This window comes from Acanthaster planci, linkage group LG01 (genome assembly GCF_054643075.1).
Source record: "Acanthaster planci isolate LZ-2023a linkage group LG01, COTS_SCS, whole genome shotgun sequence".
In the NCBI taxonomy this organism is placed as follows: domain Eukaryota; kingdom Metazoa; phylum Echinodermata; class Asteroidea; order Valvatida; family Acanthasteridae; genus Acanthaster; species Acanthaster planci.
The window spans coordinates 21,125,680-21,145,882 of NC_141777.1; the positions used below are offsets into that span (position 1 = coordinate 21,125,680).

General features: G+C 41.3%; 1 protein-coding gene across 1 annotated transcript; it reads left to right on the forward strand.

Annotated features, from left to right (window-relative positions):
- The first annotated feature begins 874 nt into the window (after positions 1-874).
- Positions 875-16,894, forward strand: LOC110984985 (protein stum homolog). Its single transcript, XM_022245657.2, has 3 exons — positions 875-1,575; positions 11,801-11,971; positions 12,742-16,894. The coding sequence occupies exons 1-3, from the start codon at positions 1,314-1,316 to the stop codon at positions 12,807-12,809; spliced, it is 501 nt and encodes a 166-aa protein (XP_022101349.1). The 5' UTR covers positions 875-1,313; the 3' UTR covers positions 12,810-16,894.
- The last annotated feature ends 3,309 nt before the right edge of the window (positions 16,895-20,203 follow it).

Sequence of the window (20,203 nt, forward strand, 5' to 3'; positions counted from 1 at the left end):
GGGGCAAGCCAGAGATTTTTCAAATGTCTCATTTTTGCAGACAAACGGAAACTATGACATACATTGTTTACAGTGGTATTGGTGCACTTACTTCAGTTACTAATTTTGTACTATTTTCCCCTTTTTTATTTGTCTCAGAGCAACGGGTTCGAACCCCTCCCCCATCCGCACCTGAGGTTAAACAAATTTCAGTTTGGATATTAAATGTAAAACACTTTTACAGATTTGTTTTTTCTATTTCTTCACAATCGCAGGCTTGCCAGGCGGGAAAGTTTTTCATTTGACTTTGTTCGTGGGAGAATTATAAAAGGTACCTTTGGAAAACAATATTTCACTGCAATATTTCACACATTAATTACCTGTGATTAGCTCTACCCTTTTTGGAAGAGCTTTGTAGACGGCTGTCAACATGCATCGTACAACGTATCTGTGAAGTGTAAGAGTTTGTAATTTGTAGAAACTTAAACATACTGGAGTTCGATCGCTGCGCGGCTGTTGGTACTTTGCCGTTGTTTCCTTGCAGAGTGTGCTACAACTTATGTATATGCAAATTCCAGGCTGGAAAATTTCCGTTGACTTGTTAAAATGGAAATATCATATATAGTCGTCCATGAGAGAGAAAAAAAATGACATATTGTCCTTTTTCACGGTGTGTAAGCAGTGTTGGTTTCTTAAAGGTGATAATGACCCTATCCCATCCTGCCTTCAGCTCAAAATATAAATATTGCCTATTCATAATTTAAGTTGTAACATACAGCTATGGTTGTAATCCATTCTCACCATCCATCTGCCACTGAAATTAGAAAGAATGCAGACCTTCATTCGCTGAACATACGGGCCTGCTGCTCCAATATCAATAGCATGTTTGCTTTGTGATCTGCCTGCTAGGTTGAGCGCGCACAGACACGACGTGTGCAATGCACCGTGAACCTGAACTGTACATGTACGTGTGGTGTGTCAAATTTGTCAAAGTGGCCGCCAGTGAGCAGACAGTATTGTCCTATTGATGTCGAGATCGGCTCTGTTACTCATTGTGTGCAGGGAGGGTCGAAGCCTCCTGGAACTGTCACAGGGAAGTATTGTGGAACGGTGCACTTGGTATGACACCGCTATCCAAACGGAGCCATTCTAGTAACAATAGGCATCGTGCATGTGTTCAGTCCATGGCAGTCTCGGCGCTTTGAGAGTGTACGATGAACATCGAGTTGCGTCGTCATCGCGTAGTTTGAACATGCACCCAGCTAGTTCCCTCTCACGTATCTCGCGCAGCATTTTTACTAGAGTGAGCTTCTGGTGAGCATTCAACATTCACCATGGCTTCCGATGATGCTTCAGTCACTGTAGAACTCACTACAGAATCAAGCTGCTCGCCAACAGCGGGGGAAGACGGGGGGTCTCCCCGCGTCCGCGGCGGCGAAGCCCACGTTTTCATTTCTAATAGACAGATGTCCACCACTAAAGACGTGATCATTAGTGTGCGGGAAAAGCACGGTTCTTTTCGATCCGCAGTGCCCTGTATGCCGATGTCGTTAGCTCTGGTGTGCTGCCTTTTCAATATCTTCTTGCCTGGAGTTGGTAAGAACACGTACAATAGTCCTACCGCAAAGACCAATTTCTTGCATTTTCTCCAATCAGTGCAAGGGTTTATTTAATTGTTTATTGACAGGAGTAGCAAGCAGAACAGGGACTCTATCATATGGAGAAATCACTAATGATCCCACAATTCATGGTAACCTCTGTATTAGGTAACTTTTAATACCAAGTACGTACGTTGAGGAGCTGCACTTGTCACTTTAACATTTTGCATGACAATTTTTTTTAAACTTTGTTTGCGACTGCACTCTGATAGGGGATCACCATTTGAAAATGATTATCCAGCCTTCTCTGTTTTGTGTATTGGAAACAGGGAGATGTAATATCGAGCGCTCCGTCGCGGAACCTATGTTGTTGAAGTGGTACCCTTAGAATATACAGTGTGTTGAACGCAGAAGTGTGCGCAGTGTATACACCGAGGAATTGGATTCCGATCTCTCCTGATTTTGGATCAAACACAGTCAGAAGCTGCGGGTAGCCTTGTACTGCGTTGTCCGCATATTATTTCTGCCAAATAAATTGTGCTGGTCAGTCAGTTATGAAGTGCTCCTTTCATGTCACAGAGTTTGAAAAGACGAAAACAACATTCCCACTGATGTTGTAAAATTCACACTCCTAATATACGTGTATATGTTTTCAAAATTCATAATGTGAATCTTGTACAGTTTTATAATTATAGGGATGAATTCAATGATTTCCTGTCAAAACCTTTTTTTTTTGGAGTATGCGACAGCAGATGCCTCGTTCCAATCTAGCATAATCTTGAAAGCCCCCCTTTCACTTGCTGTGTATAGGAAGCATCTATTAGATGATTTCATTCGTGACCGAATGTAATACGTGATCGTAAAATCTGACACGTGTCCGCTGTCTCCCCTCGGTCAGAGCGAGAGCTCGTTTACCCTCTTATCCCTCGTGATTTTGTATTCAAAGTTAAAGGGGGGTTAAGTGATGCTCACAACACGTGAAATCGGTATCCAAAACCAATATCATTGCTGGACCGGCTTTCTTGAGGTCATTCTTAAATCGTCCGGATGTGATGTGATATGGGCAGAGAGGATTAGACAGCAGGTGCTTGCAATGTTTTAAAATCGCCGTTTGCACTTGCTGTTTTAAATGCAAAATCCTGTCAGTGGCTTTCATAGAATTAGAAACATATCCTTCTGGTTCATTTAAGGGAAGTGGGTTCCTTAGTTTTAACCACAAACAAAATGCACGTCTGCCCGGTCTGCCGCCATTTGTTTTTATCACTAGTCTTAAATAATTTTGTGTCAAGTCACTTGATTATACAAAGAGATTCAAATTGGAATCGCAAAAACACAAATTGTTCGAGTGCAACCAAGACCGACGATCTGTTATGTACGGTTTTAATGGGGCAATTTTATGATTCTTTCCTCGTACGATGCCCGATATCGCTGTAAAAATCTCGGGTTAAGAATTCCCATTAGCCATTTGTTACGTTTTATGTCAATATTTTTGAAGTTTTTCTGGTACATTTCTCACTGTGCTGTTTACCTAAAATTTGTCTTTTGTAGTTTCTGCATGACTCTTTCCGTCAACTTTTGATCTTATAATTAATTAATCTTTGCGAACTAATCAAACCCAAGCGATCTTTTCAAGTCCCTACGTGACAAAATGTGCAAATGTGTTAACTGATCGGCAACTGGCACACGTAGAGCATAAATTTGACTAGTCTCGTCTGTGGTTGACCTTACGTGCCAACACTGAAGTGGGCTCCAAAGAGAACATTTTCGAATTCCTGTTCCGTGACGAAGTCCACACGATGAAGTATAAAGCTGTTGATGTGCATGCTTATAAAGGATGATTATGGTCTTGAATGTAAACGCACGAATGGCAAGGAAGTACAAGTCATTGGCCCAAATAGAAATGTGAAATATATGACTTGTATTCACTTCATTTATTTTTTCAGTTATTTTTTTAACCTGTTTGTTGTTTCAATTTTCACACAAAGATTTTAACGGGGTGGTTTTGTAAACCCAGAATTTAAACTTAATGTTCAAGCGCCCGGATGACGTCATTTTGGCTTAGAGAAGAAATTGGACGAAATCATCTATTAGACGAACTTAACTACACAGCTTTTAACAATTTAGGGCTATACGAATGTGGTCACATCATACCATAGAGACGTATACACATACTGAATTGCAGGGAAGAAATGGAAGTAAACATTTATATGTTTAATTCATCTTGCAGTGCACTCGGACGATGTCTACACACCTTATGCTTGTGCAGTCATGACCCGTCAGCCATGCCAGGCGGGCAGCACAACCACAAGTAATCTGCTGTAGATAATATGCAACAGGTTTCGCGCCATATGGACCGGCTGGCTGAGCGCTGTTGAAAAAATTTCGAATACGCTGAATTCATAGGTGCATTCTTTGCGACACTGAAACGTTACCAGCAGTTAAAAATCAATAGAACTCGTTGTGGATGAAAATTCGGCACTGTTGTCGCGTTGTCATTGAAGGGCTGTCGCCTTGTGTTTATCAGACACAGAAAGTACGGTAGTCATAGCCGCTTGGTTTTGAAGAAGCTGCATCTGTTTGATACATGAGACACACTTGTGAAATCGCAGTGTTTAAGTATATTCTCACCTCTTCAGCAACACCTGCCTCATTCACTAGACAGAAATCGCCCGTAACCTTTTTTTTTCTCTTGCGAATTACAATAAAACTGCACCACTTTTAAAATTCAGGAAAGTGTGCATTTCCATTAATCGGAAACACACCCAATTAGTGCACGTCACTGCGCGATATACTGAATAATTGATCGTCCAACTTCTTGTTAAGTACTGCAAGGAGGTGGTAAGCCAGGTATAGGCACGCATGCCCATCAGTGCCGGGGCCCAGGTGAATTACTTCGCCTAAGGGCACAGCTAATGAATCCGTAATAAGTGACACATATGTTTTAAACGGTTATAAAAGGAACAGCCGTCAGCGGCACCAGATGCATGCATTGTTTGTTATAATGAAGTCAGTGGCTGCTGAATAGAGTTAAACTTTCAACGTGTCACCCGTATATTCTTCAGTTACTGAGAGACGTTGACGTCATTGCGACCATTCTTCTTCAATGTGTCAGTTCTCCTCGTCTGTAATTGTCCGGCACAGCATAACCATTTTAGATGTCGTTAGATTCCCCTCATACTGCTTTGTGTTTTAATAAAAAAATCAATATCAGTTATAATCATTAGGATAAAGGTTTGACGTACGACAGAAAAGCCACGTAGACATACGATCACTAGAGCATAATTATCATAATCGATATCATTAAATTAATGCACGGTCAACAGCCTGATGGAGGGCGTCGCTGCAGTCCAAGGCCATTGCTGATCGTAGCTGCGCCACTAATGACGAAGGGGCGATTCTAGCTGTTATGTTATTTCGAAGATTGGATTAATATTCAGTTCATTATTGTCAGGAAAGTGCAGTTTTACAGCAAAATGAAACGCAGCTTCGGATTTTTCACAATTCTGACGTGTATTATTTATTTTCTAATATAAGTACTTTGACAGCAGACAAAAAGAGCGACACAAATCCAGTGCATTGCTGATGACAGTTTTTTTTGTATTAACGATGTTTTATATGAAAACAGTTCTTCAGTGGGCGTAAAGCGAAATAAAGAACAAAACATACTGGCATGACATACGCGCAGCCCAATGTGGAACAAATTGATTGATAGAATACACAAGATGAACTGGTAGAATTTTCTACCAGACTGCCTTTTAAATAGACACCCCCCCCCAAAAAAAATTCAAAACGCAATTAAAGAAGCAGTAAAGTAATTAGAGAGAAGTAGGACAACTTGCATGTGTTACGGTATATGGCGAGGAGGTAACCACATACTGGTAGTTTGAATTGAACATCGACGGATATGCACGATTGTTGCTCATCTTACAACTGGAATTCTCAACCAAATGAATTACTCCGCTGTATAGTGTGGCCCAAAGTGTGACCTCATCAGGGCACAATGAAATGGTAGCAAAATCACATTGCTGAAGGAGAAAAGCTATGAATACACTGTACGCCTGTAAATACGTCTGTCCAGAAAGCATTATTGTAAAGAAATCGCCTGGCAGTACAAGGGGCTGGCAGTTAATATCAATTAAGAAATGCACTTCTTTCCTTATTTTCTCTTTCTAATGGCATGTTTAATCACACCAAAATCCTGATTGCTCGGGAAGTAAAGGGTCATTCAATCTTTTCGTGTTTGCAGCTGGGGCTCTGCTGTCGTAGGGTTGTTTGTTTCCGAGTGAAACGATCCCGGACGAGAATAGGTCGTGAAGTGAGGAGGAGTGTGTGTTTGTGTGAGTGTACGTGCGCCTTTCGTCGTGACATCGCGGCCCATCTCGATTTGATCCGGACTCGCCCGCTCGGGGTTGGCATATTCCATTCACGGTCATGCTTTCCGTCCAGCATTTCCGCGTAGAGTCCAACTTGAGATGTTTTTTTCCATTGCGTGACCCACATGCATTTCCAAAATTGATTTCCATTCGGCGAGTTGGGTTGTAGTCGAAATCTCGTACTTAGGGTTACGACACTTGTCGTTAAGTAAGACTTTGGATGCATGCCATAATATTCCAGGATCTGGGGCTATTTTGGCGGTGTTTTTGAAATTGATGAAATATCATGGCAATGTGTGGAATGTTAAAGGGAATCCCATACTGCAGAAGTCATCTTGTCTCTTCCAGAAATTCCTCGCAAGCTAAGGGCAAGACTTACACCTTTTCTCCGTTTTCTGAGTAAATTTTATATTCCTGACAATCTAGAAAGGTAAACCAGAGACTCTCACAAAATATTAAAGCAGGATACTACTTATGTGTATTACCTATGAGAAACAGCATTTTGTGAGTGATGTTTTGGAAGTTTCACCTTAAATTTTAATTTTAAACAAGGAGTTGGGTAATCACGCTCTAAATTTGACAAATAAAAAAACGCTGTAATTATTTATGAACTTTTAATAACCCAAAGTAGGGTTGATAGATACTTGCATGTATGATCTTTTTTAATCATGCTTAACAGTATTATATTTCTTACACCTTAAACTGAAATCTCTTCATAGAGACTATTCAAAATGAAACCAAAAAATCCCAACACAGGACCGATCATGTACCATAATGGAATGGGTATAGAGACATACAGTAGACACATGGTATTGTTTGACCTCAAATTCCCAAGTGAACATCAATTCTGGATGTCATCAATCACCTATGAAAGTAGCCAATTATATTCATGTGTTAATGCTGTTGAAAGTAGGCTCGCTTGTTTCGCAGAATAGCTACACCGAGCTGACCTCTGAGCTCTGCAGGCCCGCTGCGTTTCAACGTGTTCCGATATCTGGATACTTGGCGCACATCGTAATATGCCCACTGAGCCCTCGACAACATCGTATCCCGAGGTGGCCCGCTTACGAAGGGAACTCCAGCCAGGACGAAAATGTCTGGAATTGTCCTGGAATCGCGAAGGAAACTCGAGTAAGCCCGTGGCTCCAACAAACAAAGTCAAGCTTCGGGTATCTCGTCAACCAAGCGTCAACAGCAAGCTTGAATATCGTGACACAGAAATCGACGTTTATTTGTCTTTGCAGATGTTTTTGCAATAATATCTTGGAAGGGGAAAAAACATAAAAACAGAGTTTGCTACTCAGAGCTCATTTCTTGAGGTAGATTGTTTTTTCCCATCTTAGGCTGCGGTGAACGATACGGTTCAACCAAGCTAGCTGTCAACTTCAATGTTTATGTGAACGGTTGGCTTGGTGGGACCAGCCTGTGTGTTTACATAGTTGATGTGACCAAGTTATCAAGATACTGAACACAGATATTGCTTCATGCACTGCAAGAACAGAAACTACACTGAAATTTCAAATAAAGTTTTTTCAGGTACTATAGGTCTATTGTGGATGTTGCAGACGATGGGTGAATAAAAGAAATATTCCCCATTTGGTCTGTGTGGTTGTTCGGTTGACAGCGGCAATATCTTAAGGATAACAGTGTTGATATTGTCAACTGATGAAATCAGTGTGGTATTTTGGGGCTCTGCAGTGTATAAACATTCTTTTAGTCGTAGTTGCACTGTCGGTGGCCTTCACGGTGAAATAAAATTAAAAACTTAACGAGATTTTTATACAGCCTGAATTACGTTTATGAATATATTATATCCATGTATTATAAAGGAACAAGAAACCGGCGGAGAAATATATCAGGACATTATTTTTTTAATACGCCCGGCGTAAAATGTGTAATTTTGGTCAAACCTTTTGCAAACACGGTGAAATGCTGTGCACACTCTTACAAAATGGTGGTTAATTTTAAAGCTAAAGAAAAGTAGAAGGGGTATATACAAATTTGCAAAAAAGAACATTTTCCACACATATAAGACCTTTTAAATGGCGCTTAGGTTGTTGGTTTGCAGGCCAAATACATTAGAAATTACTTTTCACTTTGACGATTTGTCGTCGTTGATGTCTGGCCAAAATGTGTCGTAATTCCGGAAGTGCCGTAATGTGCTTTCAGTAACGCGCATACACAGCACTTGCAACGAAAGGTAATATAGCGCTTGATTTACGAGTTCCACTTTTTGTAGATCGGAGCGCATTGACAGATCCATAGAGGTTCGTTTCACACTGTTTTAGCACATTGAAATTTACCATGACATTTTCGCCAGAGTTGGTAGGGTTTGGAAAATACACAGGTTGGATTTGGAAAAGATGCAGGTATGGAAACTGCATGGCACAGGTACTACAATATGCACTCGACGCCATCGCAGTCGGTCGGTACATGTCACAGTACCATACAATGCATTCAAAACAAGTCGTTAGTAGCTTTGGTGCGATAAATAGATAGAAGGGCAGGATAACTTCGAGTCAAAATGATCACTGACGTGGAAACGCTTGCATCAGGCATAAACACACAGAAGACAAAATCAAGCCCGTTTCACCTCGATGGAGAAGTCATGTAAAGCATGGTCATCAATAATGTCCACGCAAACAAACAGAATTTGTCCAGGGCACATCGTGACAGATGCAATGAAAACAATGTCCTAAAAGGTAATTGTGAAGTCTCGGTTCAGTTGTTGATAATTATGCATCAGTTTCTCGAAACAGCCAAGCCACATCGTTTGCACTCGTAGCAATGACGTGTTAACCAATATAAATCGTTCATGTTTTAAGTGGAATTGTTTACAAACTTTTTGAAATATTCTTAATATCGTTTCTTTGAGATAGGGGAGCACTTTTCTATGTGACGTTGAGTCGTGTTACCCAATCAGGGATCTAGAATTTGAAAGGGTGTTCGTCGAAAACAGATTCTCTCAGACGAAGATTCTGCAAGCTCTGCAGACTTGCTAGTAATGCCAGGCTTACGGACACGATAATATCGACCCTGTGTTGCAAGCCCTCTGAGTCCGTCTCGGCTTCGCCGAGCAAAATCTCAGCCGGCGGGCAAGGGAAAAAAGAGATGAGGGAACAGCGATGGGATGGGAAGATCACATTACAAATCTGTTGCACGTTGGATGCATAAGACATAGAGGAGTTGACTACACAGAAGAAATTAAAGGAACTGCAGACGGATAATATTAAGCACTTTTTTCTATCCAGATAATCGAAATACATGCGTCAAACTCAAGTTGAAAGTTTTGACGAAATACGGCTTTCAGACTTATTAAATCTGAATGACGACCACCTTGAAAACTTGATACATGCACCTGAAATACGGATCCATACGGCAAGACAGGTTATCGAAACTGTGTGTTTCCAAATATTGGTGCATCGTTTGCTGGTTTTTTTAATGATGGATCTTTTTAAACTGCTTTATTTCCGTTTTTGCAAATCGTTTACCCTCGGTTCACTTGTGTTTCAGTAAGTGCCCTTTAGGTCTTTTGATTTCCTGAGGTGAATAGTCTAACCAGACACTTCGTCCTGTCTACTAACCCTTGAGATGTGGACTTTGCTTGTCTGCCAAACCTCTCGATGATCCGCATAGATTGTCTCTGTCCGTAGCAACTTGCATACCGGGTACCACTCAGTAGGAAACACTGACTCGTGGAGTGTCAGTATGATGGTAACAAGCACGAATGGTTGTAGTAATTAGAGTCGTTATTGTGAGTTTTCTTCTATTAAAAATGGCTGGCATTTTACCAGTTTATTTTAATTCCAGAAAGTGACAATTATTATCAAACAAACTTGGGAACGCTTGCTTGTTGATAAATAGCTGGACAACCCGAATTTTAACTTTCTGCCCAAATACCATGTTTCACAGTGATATCTCTATCTCTCTCTTTGGGCAGTTTAGAAGTACTCATTTTGCAAACATGTCAATTTTGGCCTTCATTGAAAATCGCAGTTCTGGCGTCAGCGGATAATGTAATGATCCGAACGAACAGCCCTGGGAACATTCCTCAGTGTATGTTAGATAAAATATTCTAGTCTGGTGTACGTTTTTCTCTCTCGCGGTAATACAGGACATACATCCAATCTATTCATTCCGATGTCATCCAATCACGACACGATCAAGGCGCCCGGCCACGTAAATTTGTGCGTCATCGCTGTCTGGCTGTTCGACGTGACTTATTGGAAGCTGATTTAGGACCTGACCTGCCTGATATCATCGTCGCGTAAGCCCTAGGACATATATTAAGAGGCGGGATTTCCGGAGAAGAACAACATTTTCTCCACGGTTCTGACCCCTTCTGTGTGGAGTAAATCATCGCTGGGAGTTGCAGTCACTACCGTTTGGAATGCCAATATTTACATTTCTGCGGCAAAATATTTCTTTTAAGTTGTGCGCACAGCTGACGCAAATGACTGTGAAAATTTAGAACATATTGACAGGCTAATCCTTGGTTTAGGAAGAGCATGTTTTCAAACATACTATACATGGGTACACTTGAAGTACAGCATTAAGAATTACCAGTAACTATTTATCCAGGGGAAAACACGGGAAAGTGGGAATATCTTTTAACCCGTAACAAACGACCTATACAGAATACACGACGCTCAGATACAATCAACCGCGACCAGTGATGGTTCTGGACTGGAGGGGGAGAGTGTAAATTTTGAAAAATATCGCGCCGTTGTACATCATACCAAAATAGAATACTTTCATAACCTTCATTTGCTGGTAAAGGCACTTGTCTACAAGTTTGCAGACTTTGCCAATGGTGGTCGTGTGAGCTGACACTTCGTTCTGAATGCTCACCAGCCGATCTAATGTTTTGCTTTGAACAAGTTGTCATGTCAACCGACATACGTCACACTCTACCCTCCATTCCAGGCCTCGACATCCCATGCATGCATATTATACCCTTCAAGAACTCTTCACATTTTGTTGGCAAATTCGTACCATGAGAACAGTTTAAGTCGTTAAGTTATTTGTACAAATATCTACTTTGTTTTGAAATGACCCCCTCGGCGATGTCACTTATGTGACCGGCTGTATGTGCTCTACTGGGGTTGGCTAACTATTCTCCACGGAGAACGGAAAGACAAGAAAACAATGCAAACAACAACTTATTATTTACAAATCCGAGAACCGAGGTACTTGGTCGTAAAAGGGCTTGAGGTTGCAGTTGAGTCACGTCCATTGAAGCCGGATGAAATCACAAATCAGTTCACTCGCGAAATTAAATCACAAGTCAGATAACAAGTGAGAGGGCGTTAGAGAGGAGTGCTTTCGGCACATTTCATTTGAATAGCTTTGGACTTAACAAAATTGAATAATTTGTGATTATCTCGTGATGGATTAGTTTAGACTTAGGACGGACGGGAATCTGACGACGCTTCCCTGTGGCTTGCCATTGCGTTGTTTGCTGTACTTATACGGTCAGTCTTGAAGCAAACTCGGCACATTTAGATTACGCTTCCTCTTTGTCAAAATTCCAGTACGCCCAATCGATGTGATCTTGGTCTCCCGTCAAGGACGTGACCTAGTGACGGGGCTCTCATCATTTTATGATCTGAGTCAAGGCAGCATGTAAAAAAAAAATCCACCCTAGTCACTAGATCGATGTTCCAGAAGGCTCTCTCAGCTTATTTACAATCGATAGTCTGAGGTGACAGAGTATCTTCCCTCATTATCCAAATGGAGATTGCACTTTTCATTGAGCGCCACAAAAGCAATTTCACAACAATTAAAATCGCGAAGCAGTGAAGCGAATGGAAATGTTAATTTTCTCTTTGTCTTTCCTCGTCGCTGTAGGTACATTCTTGTCTTCTTTCTCTGTGTTCTGTTGCGGCTTCACCAGGATCAGTTCTCAGCGCGCGTTCCTGTGGAACCTGCTGGCAGCTGTGCTGCAAACCGTCACATGTATCTTCATAGTGGGTTGGATCTGGAGCATCTCGTGGGGAATGACGTTCTGCACCTTGGCAAGTAAGTAGAGGTTTCATTAATCCAACCTTATGCTGTTTACGTTTATCGAAGTGGACTACCAAATGTGATGCATGATCGCTGCACGCAGCTGAGAGAAATAACAATTACATCAGTCAGACTTTGCCATCCACTGTCATATGAACTAGGCCTTCCTATTTCTTTACTGCAAAAACTGATTTGTTCCAGGTAGGGACGCGTTCAAACAAGAACACGCACGTGTATTGTGAAGTTAGTCTCCATGAGAAAGGATCGTGTACCATTTTGCATGTTGCAACAGTGCTTAGAATAGCGAGAAGATATGCAAATCGTCACCGTTTTCATGACGTCATACCCAGCTTTTACTAATTTACTAACCAAAAAGCATAAAATTTATAAGCCCGTCTGTCGCTTAGCGAGAACAGCGACGATATGTGGGTGTAGAATCCATGTATAAGGGCTCATGGGCAGAGTGTCCAGATTTCATTAAAGTTCATTATTGAAGAGATGAGAGATATTCTTAGAACGCCACAAGGCGCTGATACCTTGGGAGCCCTCGTATAGCAATCGCTTGGGTTTACTCACTGCACTGTCCGCTTTTATGAGCGGAGGTTGAGTTCTTGTGATGGCCAAACTGGTTATCACAAACCAGATCGCTGACGTAGACCTGATTTGAAGATTGGATGTGGGTGGATGTGGATCGTGGAAATTTCCCGTGAAGTGTGTCGAAACTCTCTCAAGAGACATCCCACACAACTGTCGTGACATTTGTGCCGATTCATTTTAATTTGCAGCTGAGTACAAATACGAGAAGCAGGTCCGGGGCAAGCAGCACCAATCAGCGCGGTGGACGCCTACCTAGCAAAGAACTGGAACTCGTCCCTTTGCCTGATCACTCAGACAAAGCTCTGGTCAACCAGTGCAGTATACTTGCTGCTTTCTTTCTGACTCAACTCTTGTTGGTCCCCGGAGCCTCTGCTTTGCCTTTCGATTGGCTGAAGTCAACAAGAGGAGTGTACTCTATGTTTTCCTATCCTGCGAGTCAACTCTTAGACTGAAAGTGTAAAGATTCTTTGAAATCTTAGTCGATTGGCAGTGTCTACGATTGGCAGTGTCTACGTCTTTCCAGGACTAGCTTTTGCCAACAAGGGAACTCGCGGTTCGTATTTAAAAGAGTGACTCTCATCTCAGAGCCTCGAATATACTATGCCTTTGTTGTAACGGCAACGATGTTACAGCTTACAAGGCAAGCGTTTCATGGTGTATACTTCTAGTGGAAGTTTGGAACCTTTAAAGTGGATCATATGAAAGTTATGACACTTGCGAATCCGCGAGTGGACCCGTTGATTTGCAAAAAGTGATGATAGTGTAGTTTGGATTAGAGATAGGAAGAAGAATAAGAAACTGCCAAAATTGTCTTAGCCTCTGACGGATTATTATTCCTGAAACCGTCTCCCACGAAGGATTACAGGTGGTGGACATTTAGCTAAACTTGGCACAGCAAAAGTGTTAGTTTATACGTAACCTTACAGTCTTTGCGGAAGACAAGGATCTCTGAAGAGGATACTTGACAAAATTAGCATCTTGTCGAAAGAGCAGACCATGCATCGATTATCAAGCGGTTGGACAACAGAGTAGTAATAAAGGTTTGCTTTGGGCCGGATCTATAATTCACAAATGGAGAACAGAGAGTTTTTACGAGGCTTCCGCACGTTGTGTAGGTATTGGTTAGGGATATAGGAGAACCTTCGGGAGAACAAGTAGGAGGAGAAAGATTAATTAAAGTCGACAATAATACAAGTGAAAATACAAGACAGGTAAATAAACAGAATCACATTATTTCATGAGAGGAGTTGAGGTTTACTACCACCGCCATGCTCTAGTTTGTTCCGTTAATTAAGCTTCCCAATGGCACTTTGAGGTAGTGCCTTATATCAGGAGCAGTACTTCAAAAGAAATACAGATGTAACGATTGTAACCGCAGTGGCTATTTCCCGGAACAGAAATTAAATTCGAACAGGTTTTCTGCTGCTAGTCCTTGGTCACTAATGTCTTTGGAGAGGGCAGTTAATCAATGCATGGATGCTCGTATTTTGGTTAAACAGTATAAGTAACCGGACAGGTATTCACAAATAAGACCACAGTTTGATATATGCAAAGCTATCGAACCGCAACGAGATTATACTTGGCTTCCAGACTTCATTGATTATAACACTTATAAGTTATTATTGTGTTTGTGTTGTGAATGAGTCGCTCTTCCTTGCATTATATTACAGAGTTTAAGGCATGCATACATCACAGGACATAGCACCACCAAGGCGCTATTTTTTAAGTCGACGAAAACGTTTTTGTTTACTATTTTAAATTGTTGAAGTTATATGCACATTTTTAAATGAAGTGCTGATATCGAATTATTAATTCACAATATGTAGACTTGGCCGATGGGCAAAACAGTGGATACCAGTGTCCTGGGCGGCACGTCTGTTCAACATGTGATGTGTAACAAATGCGCTCTCTGGATGTTTAATAGTAACTCTGTGTTGTAGGTGCATAAAAGCTTGCTTGAATTAAGAAGTGTTAGCCTCCTGACTAGCCGTAATGCATGCCAAACTATTTAAAGTCATGCTCTAATACATAAGTCTTGTGTGCTGTCGTGTATGGGTTAGGACTTTGTCATTTTGATGTGGGTTTTTGCTTGAATTTGTTTATTTATATTTTATGCTGAAGAGTGCTGCAAACTGTGAACATTTCTGATTCTTCCAGCGATGAAAAGGGTGCCAGAATGATGTGGCAGCAAAGTAACGGAGTACCACAGTGTCAGTGCCAAAGTGTTGTCGCGTTACAGTGCCATAGAGATAATAGCGCCATAGTGCCAGCTGACGTTGCGTTAATGTCACTTAGTGTCGAGTGCCAGAGTGGCATGACACAGTGCCGTAGTCTCTCTGCATGACAGTGCCAGAGAGCGTGATGTTTTGCTGAAGTGGCATAGTGGAGTAGTGCTACGGTTCGACAGTGGCGTAACTAGACAGCACCCGACGTCATCCAGTATTGCAGTGCGATTACAATGCCAGTGAAATAGTGTCACAGTGTCATAATGTTGTAGTTGGCAATATTTCAGAATGAATTAGTCATCCCAGACTAAACATAAAATTTCACGTGATATCTTGATTGAAACGTCAAAAACAATTCAGAATTTCCAATTTAAAATGGGTGGTCACAAATTTCAGAAAGGATCATAGGCAGTACCCCGGCCCATCCACTAAAAGTCATTCGGATTTAAAATTTCTGGAACTTTTATTACTTGAATTAAGCATCGCAATTTTTAAATAAATTCAGAGTAGTCAGAAAAACATGTCATATAACCTTGCTAAACTATTATTGAACAAAACAAATCGAGCAACGCCCACTTTTACAAACTTTAGCCTTTTGAAAATACCTCCAATGCATGCAAAACAATGATAGAGCTTGAATTTGGATTCAAGCAAATATAGAAGGTGTTTTGTGATGTTTTGAAATATGTACATTAGAAGTAAGAATTACTTCTCACTTTTATTAAGGTTTTTTTGAAAACTGCATATTCGCCATAATATTGCGTTTGTGGGGAAGACCGCCTTCTAACGGCGGAAATGTCTGGCAGGAGTTATCTAAAATCGCCCGATCGCTTTGATTTTCCCCCGAACATTCGCTAGCACCAGGGGAGAACTTCTTGAGTGCTGTACAGCCATGTTGTAGTGAAGCCCATCATAAATCCATCACAAGACACTTTAGTTACAAGTTCAATCATAAGCTCTCCAAATAAACTGCGACAGAAGCATTCCTTTGTCATAGTTCATCTTGGGACTGGCCTGTGAAAAGAGGGATTGCGATTGACGCGGGGTTCCACACTGGTGTACAGTGAGCCTAAAGCACGATTATGCATGTCCAACTTTGGCTAAAACATCCCAAGACCATGGGTAGAAAGGAATATTTGAATCAACAGGTGGAAATTCTCAGGGTGATGAGGGTGTGTCACTGCTTTGAACATTTAAATGTAGGCCTGTGCGGAAATTTGAAATATTGTGGCATGCGACGGAACTGACACGAAATCAGAGTTTAATGTATTCCCACTATAAAGAAGGCGAGGTAGTCTGCATCCCAAAGTTGTGGCTATACGGTCGGCAAATCCACGCGTTTATTAAAGCTGTTGACTAGGTGCCATACAGCCTTTTCCATATTTCATGTGTGTGCCTGCTGGCCCACTCGAGACTTTTATATGCAGTCTCAGCAGCTGTGAAGTATATTTCATCTGTTTTGTCCCTGTACAACATTTTTATACAGAATACATGGGTGAGTGGGCCATGCATGGGTGGAGGGCCAAAATGTTATTTCGTGGTATTTATTTCACATGTTTATGTGAATCACCTTAATGCTGACATGTTAAGTCAAGAGTGACTTGTCTCTATAATCGGCACCTCTCAGATAATGGATTATTAATGACAGAGATGAAGTGTCAATTAATCATTCCCTAAGCAGGCCGTTTTCAGTCTAACAAGAATGCATATGTAATCAGCAACATTTGAAATATAAAGTGCACTGTAGACGTAAATTAACCGGACCTCAAATTTTCATATTATACGAATATATTATATTATATTATATCTGGGTATATCCAGAAGCCTATTTTCGGGCAGCCAAACGTTTGAAGATATCTTCATGTAGCCTGCATTGTCTTTCAGATATGCGAGACTATATGTGGCAGCTTTAACACGCTTTGGAGAAGAGAAGAAATTCAGTAGACCGAAAGGTCGCCCTTTCTTTTTATTAAAAGACCTTATTTGGAGGGGGTGTTGCTTTCAAACCCCGCCCTGATCTGCCGTGGATTTCCTTGTCTCATAACAACGTAGTTTTCTTAGTGATCCCTATTGTAGTTTGTCTATTAAATCGTTTGAATGGAATTTTCACGAAGAAGGATGTGGTGGTTTGTGGAGTCTATCTCGTTAAAATCATTCAAGTTTCAAGTTGGCACCCCAAAAAGTATAGGCCCAACTATAGTTTTCCCGCCAATTTCGAGGTATATGAACCACATTTTAGAGACTTACCACGATACAAACGAGCCGTTAAAGTGTACATATCACGAGTGTGCTTTAAATGTGAGCAGATCTTGTCTATCAAAACTTATTTCTTCTCACTTTTTGCCTTCATTTTGATCATGTGATTTTTGAGGCCGATGGAACCATTTTACGAAAAATAAACAATCGAAATAGCAAATGAAGTAAAGGTTTGCAGAATAATTGTGTTCGTGGTTTGGATCATTACCTGAGCATTGAGAGTAAAATATCCAATGTTCGCTCAGACGACTTGTCCTTATTGAAAGACATGCGCGGTGACGGGGGTAAGGACGTTTCGAACGAAACCTGCTTTTTCTAATCCTCTGTAATCTTCCATTTTTTCACTAATAAAACAAGCCCAAAACAGTAATCTTGGTATTATCTTTCTGGCATTTAAAATGCACCAGGTTGGAGGGTTTGATGTCCTTAAAAAATCCTGGGATGCATGCCCCTGGACTCCCTATAGTCTTGGATCCTCTTTCCGAGCCATTGCATTTCGACCTTGCTTTTGCTAATCCTGGATACATCCCTGTTAATGCATGTTGAGAAACAAGACTTTCCAATACAGAAATAAATGAAATTCGCTCCAAGAAATACATGAAACTTGCTATACCGAACGGCCGCTACACCAAATATCTTGTGGACCCCGTCGTGTTGTTTATCTTCCAATACGTGGACAGTCTGTTTTGTATTCCAAAGAATTAGACTTCTCAATTCAAGTGTAAGCACAGAAATCCCCTGGTAATTTTGTTATGCAGCTGGTTGTCTGCAGAGTATGACAATAATACAGTACTGCATGTAAGGATTGGGTGATTTGATCAGTACACTCTCTCGTTGTGTACATGCGATACACTGTCGTGCCGCAATAGTACAAGGAAGGGACTAAAATGCACTATGTCAGTCCAATCGTGCAATAATTTGCGTTTATACGGGCATGCATCGTGGACCGCATTTGAAGGACAGAGGGCGGTATTGCGTACTAGCAGACATAGCTGTTTAAATAAAGAGTTGAGACATGAGTTTCAATTGTTGGAACCAAAATGGTGGTTTATGGTTGGTGCACATGAACACGCACACAACAGCTTCATGCTGTACTACTACACACATGACTAAGTTGTATATACTCTCTCTCTCTCTCTCTCTCTCTCTCTCTCTCTCTCTCTCTCTCTCTCTCTCTCTCTCTCTCTCTCTCTCTCTGTACAGCTATGGTAGCGGACAGAGTGTAAATCGAGTAGCGACAACTTCAGACTTCGGAACCATGATCAGCATTTCTATGGTACATACAGAGTGTGGTTATTGTGCACCCGGAAGATGCCATGGACGCATTCACGCTGAATTCGAACTTGGATAGACAGACGCATGTAAAATTGAAATGCTTAATGGTTATGTATTACAGACTTCCCCTGAAATTGCACCACCTCCGACCAAGTTCTATGAACGATATTGTGATTCACTGAGCTTAAGACGACAGCGGTTAGTCTCAAAATGCTGCTGAGCTATTGTTAATCCCAAGAAAACATTTGCGAAGAACGCAATAGGCCTAATCATGTGCTTTTCCTTCGTTTGAACTATGTACGCATTCACTACAGCAAAAAAAAATTAGACAAATCTAATTTCAGACAAGCAGCTAGGGGTGTGTGTGTTGTGTTTATTAAAAAAAATCATCCCTTGCATATGTAAAAGCATATACAACAATTTTCCAGAGGTGATAACAAGTCAACGTTTGCAAGTCCAAGTCAAGTCGCAAGTCAATTTTTGCAAGTCTAAGTCAAGTCACAAGTCATTTGGTCCAGTCAAAAGTCAAGTTACTAACAAGTCATTGATCACAGGTCAAGTCAAGTCACAAGTCACTTTGATCCAAGTACAAATCAAGTTGCGCTATAAGTGTGACTTCAAGCCACAGCCTAGTCTTGGTTCAAAGACCTTCCATATTTTATTCCGCTATCCGCGACACAAACCACTCAGGAAGGTTTTGGATATTTTGTTTGATCAGGGGCGGCAACAGACTTTAGTAAGGAATGGTAGGATGTGCATAATGCATATCACGCAAGCGATGATCGGCGGAAGTTACGCAAATAACCTTCAACCTGTCAACGTGCTTCACGTTCACGAACGACGTTCAACATTTTTTAAAGACGTTTTGAGTTCAGCACTCACAAATATCCTTCTATAGTCTTGGGCAGTAGCCGAGAACTTGTGATGAGCGCAGTTGAGTTTATAACCGAAATATTTGAGCCATTTTCAATTTTTGCCGTGTCGCACATTGTCGCACACGGTATGGTCACTATGTGTGATTTCTCCGCTCGCTTTATACCGCAAATCTGGCCACTTTCTTTCCAAACCTGGACATTTAGAGGATGAATGCTCAACAAATATCTGATTGTGGGTAGTTGTTATAAAAATAACATATTAGTATGTTTCGACGGCAATTTACAGCCACCTATAAGCGTGGTATCTGACGCCCTCAAGATCGGGACGCTAGTTTTGTTTTCAATGCTAGATCGAGTGGCGTCATGAACTGATATGAATAATTTAATATAAAGCTCAAACGAAGCTTGAAGTTGGGGAGAAAATAATGAAAAACGTAAGCACGACTTTGCAAAACTACAACGCAATTATAAACAGCTAAGTTATTCAGACGTGATTCGAACAAAGTCTTATGATTATTTGAAGAACACAAGTTGACACGCCTGGTTTAAAACTGTAATGGGTTCGATCAAATAGTTTTCTGACTTGCGTTGGTAACAAGTCATAATGTGCCAGTCCAAGTCAAGTCACAAGTCATTTTTTGCACGTCCAAGTCAAGTCACTAGTCAACAACTGATTGTTACAAGTCAAGTCACTAGTCACAAAAAAGCGACTCGAGTCTGACTCAAGTCCAAGTCAAGTGACTCGAGTCTACAACTGTGCAATTTCCTGCGAAAATCAAACGGATTGTGTCAATAATTGGTTCATCACGAAAACATTGGTAGAGCGCCCCCACAATCAGCCGCTAACACCAGTGTATGGTGTTCTACGTCTCCTTCACCGCGGATATCGCGGCTCTCGCCACCGGATCTCCCCTCTCCCCCATAGGCGCATAGGTGCGCGTTTACAATGGAGATCAATGGCGCGTTCGACGCGGGGCACGCTGAGTACGAATTTCTTCCTTTATCCGGTTCGTAAGTGC